We start from the raw sequence: 7,110 nt of genomic DNA, 5'->3' as shown, positions 1-7,110 counted from the left end.
GTATTCAGAAAGAATAAACCAGTTTTATTTAAGAACGGACTTGTGTCGCTAAAGTTTCTTCGGAAAGAATTTTTACGGAAAATTAACTAACGACCAGAGACGTGACAATACATTTTCAAACCACCCGCTCCTTTCCTTTCAAAAACAAAGCTCGTCCTCGAGCCTAATTTCAGGGTCGTTTCGTTGGATGGCCTCATTTCGGGACACCAATTTTTCTGTTTATTCTAATTTTCTATAACTCGGGATCGAACTCAATAATTCTAGCAGGCCAACCAGGGCACTATTTTAATTGAAGTAATGTGTAAACTCTCTAACTCCAGCTTTTAAGACACTATTCCACAAGTTTTTAATAACACAAAATACCATACACATTGCAACAAAAGAAAAAGGCATATAGTAGAATTAAGCACACACGTTTAAATGTATTTCATAATATTTAACATACACTTCTAAAATAAACTAAAATTGTTTCAAAGAGTTCATAATTTCGGGTTATCTGTGATTAGAAACAAGTACAGAGTATACTTGCCACCTTACTCTTTACTACAGAACTTCTGACTTAGCAGAAAACCCTGATGTTTTTACTATAGAAATTATGTTGATCTGAAAGGTTTTCAGTTTACGTATAAATCAGTTTAAAATATATCATAAACCCTTTTGATAACTGCTATATGTATTTCGAGTAAAACTTCGAATTGTTATAAGGTGTTTTCATATATTTTCAACTTTCTTCATATATATATTTTTTTTTACCTATTTAAAACTTCTTATAAAGTTAAAAGTATTTTCATGTATTTACACCTCAACCAAGTACGGCTCAAATTACATTTGAAAATGTTGGGTTTGATTACAATAACAATAATTTCCACAAAAATAAACTAAGAAATATCACAGTAATTGTGTTCTGTTTACGATAACTGTAGGAAGTTGACATTGCCATGGGCGGAATGACGATTTCCCAGACAAGGAAAGAAGCCGTTGACTTTAGCTTTGCTTATTGCTTTGATCGAACAACTTTCGTTACTCGTGCCCCCTCGGAAGCGAGCCGGGCATGGGTAATTGTCCTTCCATTTCAGTGGGGAGTAAGTACCTTTTGATATTAACCACGAAGTTTTTCGTCTACATTTCAGTTTGTTTGTAATTAAGCACAAATGGGCTATCTGTGTTCTGCCCGATTTCTAGAGTTATAAGTCCGCAGACATACTGCTGTCCCACTGGGTGGCATTTTGTATGTTGTGAACATTTTGAAATATTAGCTAATTCTAATTTCCAGTAACCTATATGTTGAAATATCATCTGTATTTCAGTGAGTATCACTATAAGTTATGACGTTGTTCTATTGTTGGGTGAATGTTTTTGAATTATTTGATAAACATAATCCGAGATCCAGTACACGTAACGATAACTAATTTATTTATTTATTCAATAAACGTTCAGTATACTATAACCACGTTTGCATGTAGGCCTAATTTCATAAATACATTTTTTAACATAAACTCCAAAACTGCTATAGGCCTAATACACTAATAACGTTTAACAAAATTTTCTGGCTAGCTTAGCTGACAAAAGTACTTACACTCAGTGACTCGATCAATAAATCAATCAATATGTACTCGATTAACTCTTTTTTTGTATTTATACTGAACTCCCACTTCTAAAAAGTGCGGAAAGTTTCTAATGTACGTATAAACAATAGGTGTCACTTAGTTCATAAAAAATAAACCGTCTCAATGTCGCTGTTTGTCTTTTTGGTGGCTTTTTTACATTTTTTTAAAATTATATGTTTTTTATATTTCTTAAAAAAACAGATTAAACCTTAAAGAGTTTTTTTTTTCGCTGAAATTTGCATTTATTTATTATGTATCGGATTAGTTTTACTCTATAATAACTGAAATATAGGATTTATACTTCAGACATCCATAAATTTTGACGTGATTTGGTAGATTTATCCCAAAACATTATATGTCTGTATAGTTTACCCTATACATCATTGAAATACAAAATTTAATCTCCAGACATCCGTAAATTTTGCCATGATTTGGAAATCTATTTATTTAATTTCATTGTTGTGAGGGTCGGGAGTGTCTTTAGGGATAGTATGCCGGACGGTGAACCCAAGTCTCCATTTTTGAGGCCATTATAAGAGTGACGGTGAAATCCCACTGTTCGATTAAAGTATCCCAATAGGTTGCGGAGGGTGATGTTGACTAACTGCCTAACTTCTAGTCTATCAATTCAAAATTGGGTACGGCTAGCACAAATAGCTCTTGTACAGCTTTTCCCAAACTTTCGAAACGATCAGACCATATATTTGGCTGGCCCTTTATAGGGCACGAGAATGTTGTTTACAGGTTAAAGGGCCCGTCAATGGCCAGGTGGTTAGGGCGCTCGACTCGCAATCAGAGGGTCGCGGGTTCGAATCCCCGTCACACCAAAACATGCTCGTCCTTTCAGCCGTGGGGACGTTATAATGTGACGGTCAATCCCACTATTCGTTGGTAAAAGAGTAGCCCAAGAGTTGGCGGTGGGTGGTGATGACTAGCTGCCTTCCCTCTAGTCTTACACTGCTAAATTAGGGACGGCTAGCGCAGATAGCCCTCGTGTAGCTTTGCGCGAAATTCAAAAACAAACAGATTAAAGTTTAACTTTTAAAATAATTCAGAAATATTGTTGAAACATTCTGACAAGACCACTGAGAAAACATCCTCATAAGAAGTGCAGTGATTGTTGGTGATTGTATACAAATTAGATATATATATTGTTGTTTTTCACAATCTATCTATCTTAAAGAAAGTTGATTTACAAGTTTTGTACTCACTGTTTTGTAGTAACGAATATCACACAGTGTACTTATTATTGTTGGTTTTCATTTGTTTAAAAACTCGTTAATGAATAAAAATATACTTTCGTATCTTCCAATATCTCTGGAAATTCTAAGTTTGTTTCTCCGTAAACCTGGATCTGCAGCCTGTAGAATTGTAGTGATAAAAGTTTAAATTGGGAACTAAAGTTATCGGACACATGTCGCCGTTGAAAATAAACATGACAAACGTATAATTAAAATGTATATGCACATATTATTGAAACTGTAAAAATCACTAAGTCCCTTATGTTTACTGTTATTTAACTATTAAATAAACCTTTAAAGATAAACGTACGAGGGGAAATGAAAGCTAATTCCATTTGAGTTTATTGTCTTGTCAACAAAAACAATAATAATAATAATAACCGAAATAATAGTACTAAATTTACAAAATTCATTTTTTAAAAAAACACCAAATTAAAACAAATAAATAGTACAGGGAGACGAACTCTTTGCTGGATTCGTTAAACCTCGAAACATTGATCATATACAAATATTCCGTGTCGTTTGTTCTCGTAGTCGTTTGGCATAGTGGAGAAGTCACGAGATCTCTTGCAACCAAATAACAGGCACGAAGAACAACAATGACTAGTTTTGACTTAAACTGTTAAAAGGGCGGACGATTAACGATACGTTATTGGACTTTGTATAATTTATTGATAGCAAAGTAACTATTCTTATTGCTTATGTTTAGTATACACGAATACTTTTTTTTATTACAAGTTTTAAATAATAATTACAGTATCAGATATGACTAGAGAGTTAAACGTAAAGGCGACAGAGAAAAGGAAATTAAACAATGCATGGTGCAGGGCGAGCTAAAGTTAGATTAAACGGCTTTTTAACAAATTCATGCCTACGCTTTCTAAACTTTATGTTAAATTTTTAGCTGAGGAAGAAAATATCATGTGGCAGTTATGTAATGTTTATTTGAATTTAGTGTGATACCAAAATATACACGTCGGTTTGTTTTTTGTATTCTTGTGTTAAAACTGATTCGTTTCAAGTAAAACGACACGAGAAATACGTGCGGTTGTCTTTAATATTAGATCATTTTTACAACGTAATACAAGACAAATCCATTAAGTAATTTCTTGTTATTTCCAGCAGTACAGTTCGGATTTCACTTACGTACGCGCTTAACGTGTAATTTGAAAATAGAAAAAGGGTTTATAAACGTCAGATCTTATGATGAAACTTTGTAGAATGAACGACAACTGCCTGTTGTAGAGACACAAGTGTAGAGGACGACATTTTGAAAGTCTTTCGTCGGAACGTCGTTCTCTACATTTGTGTCTCTACAACAGGTAGTTGCCGTTCATTCTACAAAGTTTCATCATGAATACTCTGCCTAAACAATCTATCAAAGAATGTCAGATCTTAGTTCGAAAGATTATAATTTATCAAACTCAATAAATGCATAATTTTGAATTAGATATCAGGTTCTGATTCTACAAGAAACGCGAGACCTTTTTCGTCAACGTCTATGCAGTTCACGCAGTAGATCAGTATAGATTTATCAATTTGAAACTCGAGTATAAGCTTAGTTTGTGTACACGCATGTGTACAGTCGTGACATTCAGTAATTTGTTTTGCTAGCCACACTTAATATCATGTACGATACACATTACTATTCTATGTATTAACATAGTACATATTTAGTTTTAATACAACTGTCAATCTAGCCAGTTATTCCAATTTTAAAACTTTTGTTTTTTGCTCAGTCACTATTATAGTCTTATAACAGAACTTAAGCAAACATTGTTATATCTATAAACAGAAATAGTACCTGAATTGGAGTACTCCTTCAGTTGTCTGTTATTTTACTGGCTTAAGACTGTCATTATGTACCTTAACGTTGTACTTGCTGTTATTTTACTGGCTTAAGACTGTAATTATGTGTCTTAACGTTGTACTTGGCTGTTATTTTACTGGCTTAAGACTGTAATTATGTGTCTTAACGTTGTACTTGGCTGTTATTTTACTGGCTTAAGACTAATTATGTACCTTAACGTTGTACTTGGCTGTTATTTTACTGGCTTAAGACTGTCATTATGTGTCTTAACGTTGAACTTGGCTGCTGTTATTTTACTGGCTTAAGACTGTCATTATGTGTCTTAACGTTGTACTTGGCTGTTATTTTACTGGCTTAAGGCTGTCATTATGTGTCTTAACGTTGTACTTGGCTGCTGTTATTTTACTGGCTTAAGACTGTCATTATGTGTCTTAACGTTGTACTTGGCTGTTATTTTACTGGCTTAAGACTGTCATTATGTGTCTTAACGTTGTACTTGGCTGTTATTTTACTGGCTTAAGACTGTCATTATGTGTCTTAACGTTGTACTTGGCTGTTATTTTGCTGGCTTATGACTGTAATTATGTGATGACACATTTTGTTAATTTTGATCAACATTAGTTACTAATTTCACACTCCTGGACTGTGAGAGCTGTCACCAGAGGGTTAATGTAACACTGTTTAAACTTTGTGGGGCGCAGTTTGGCCCTGTGGTAGAGCTCAGAATTTTGGAGCTGGGATCGAATTCATGCGATACCACAGAATATTCCCCCCACTTTAAGCTGTGGGTGCGTTATATAAGGGTCAGCCAATCCCTTCGCGTAGATTATGAGTGTTATGGTGCTTCTGACCGGTTGTCTTCCCCCTTTGGTCAATAGCTCAAAATTAGTGACGGCGAAAGGTGACCTTGGTAGTTTTGTCATAAAAACTAAATACAAATGCAGCTAACCCTTGGAATAGCAGTCTGACCTGCTATATGATCTTTGAGTTAGTTAAGTTAAAAACGGACTGTTGTTTTTATTCGTTTTAACTTGAAAAATGCTTAGTCACATTTAAAATGAATCAGCTTTATCGACTTTAATGTGTTTGGTACAAATCGAACTACTGCGTAAATGTATTTATTTATTTATTTATTCGCTTTTGAATAATCGTACTTTAAAAAAATAAAGCTTGTTTAGGCAAACAATCCAGTTTTAAAACCAAGTTAGTTCATAGGTTGTTTTTTTTTTGTTTTTAGTGAATTGTACAAACGCCACCTGTTGACTCAATCCTGCAACAGAGATGGAATGATTTTGTATATTATCTTTACGGACGATTTTGCAGTGGTTAAGTATTACTTTAACAAGTTCCACAACAAAGATTTGCATAAAATATTTTAAACGTTTGCTTCCTTAAAGCCACACAGCAGGTTATCTGAGCTGCGTCCATCACGAATATACGAGCCTCGGATTTTAATATCTTAAGCCCTAGATAATATCCCTAAGCCACAGGGGTAGGCTTGATTTTCACACGACATTGTTATTATCTAATTATTTCTTATGCTGATTTTAAAATGCTTTACATTGTTTTGTAATATGTTTGACTAATGTTTTGTAATTTATTTGGCCATCCCAAATTAGAACATCTGACCAGTGCGTGTTCAATAATATATCGTGACTCGAACCTTGGCCCATCAGAATCGCAACTTCATACCCGAAGAAGACAGACCAATGTTCTGTCTAAACATTTAGTACGTTCCACTATAAATAAATCAGTTCATTGTGCTTATAAATCGTTATTTGTGTACTTATTGTTATATTAGCGCTTTATCTACTTATTATTATATTAGCGCAATGTGCATCCTCACTGAAGTATATTTATTAACATATTGTGTTCTTGCACATTTTTCGTTATTTTCTGAATTAAATGACAAATGATTTGTGTTAATAGAAACTTCTAGTAGATTGGTAATGATCCAAGTTTAGCATCTCCTTGGATCGAAACGGTAACATCCCGCATGCCAAGCGGAAGTTTTACCATGTGGGCTTAAATATTAACCCTGTACCTGTTCCTAGTTACACATTTTTTAACAACTTTATCACTACCACATTCCTCATCTCTACTCGGGTACAGATTTTTTCTGAGGTTATCCAACTTTAACATGTCCCGGGTTCGAGCCTGGTAACTCTCATATCTCAAGAGAGAGAGCTCTTCCATCTGGGTTAAGGAATTAAACCATTACTTAATAGATTTTTGTTGTTTTTCTAGGTCTGGTTGGCAATAGGCCTGGCAGTAACTCTCATATCTCAAGAGAGAGCTCTTCCATCTGGGTTAAGGGATTAAACCATTACTTAATAGATTTTTGTTGTTTTTCTAGGTCTGGTTGGCAATAGGCCTGGCAGTATCTCATATCTCAAGAGAGAGAGCTCTTCCATCTGGGTTAAGGGATTAAACCATTACTTAATAGATTTTT

General features: G+C 34.3%; 1 protein-coding gene across 1 annotated transcript in view; it reads left to right on the top strand.

Annotated features, from left to right (window-relative positions):
- LOC111087866 (glutamate receptor ionotropic, delta-1-like) overlaps positions 1 to 6,980 on the top strand; it is a 23,943-nt gene extending 16,963 nt beyond the window's left edge. The window contains exons 5-6 of the mRNA XM_022396038.1: positions 924 to 1,082; positions 6,906 to 6,980. Of these exons, the coding sequence (XP_022251746.1) occupies positions 924 to 1,082; positions 6,906 to 6,980 (234 nt within the window). The remainder of the gene's footprint in view (positions 1 to 923; positions 1,083 to 6,905) is intronic.
- The last annotated feature ends 130 nt before the right edge of the window (positions 6,981 to 7,110 follow it).

This window comes from Limulus polyphemus, unplaced genomic scaffold, assembly GCF_000517525.1.
Source record: "Limulus polyphemus unplaced genomic scaffold, Limulus_polyphemus-2.1.2 Scaffold2761, whole genome shotgun sequence".
Classification (NCBI taxonomy): domain Eukaryota; kingdom Metazoa; phylum Arthropoda; class Merostomata; order Xiphosura; family Limulidae; genus Limulus; species Limulus polyphemus.
The sequence above is the reverse complement of the archived record's forward strand: the minus strand, read 5'-3'. Positions and strand labels throughout refer to the sequence as shown.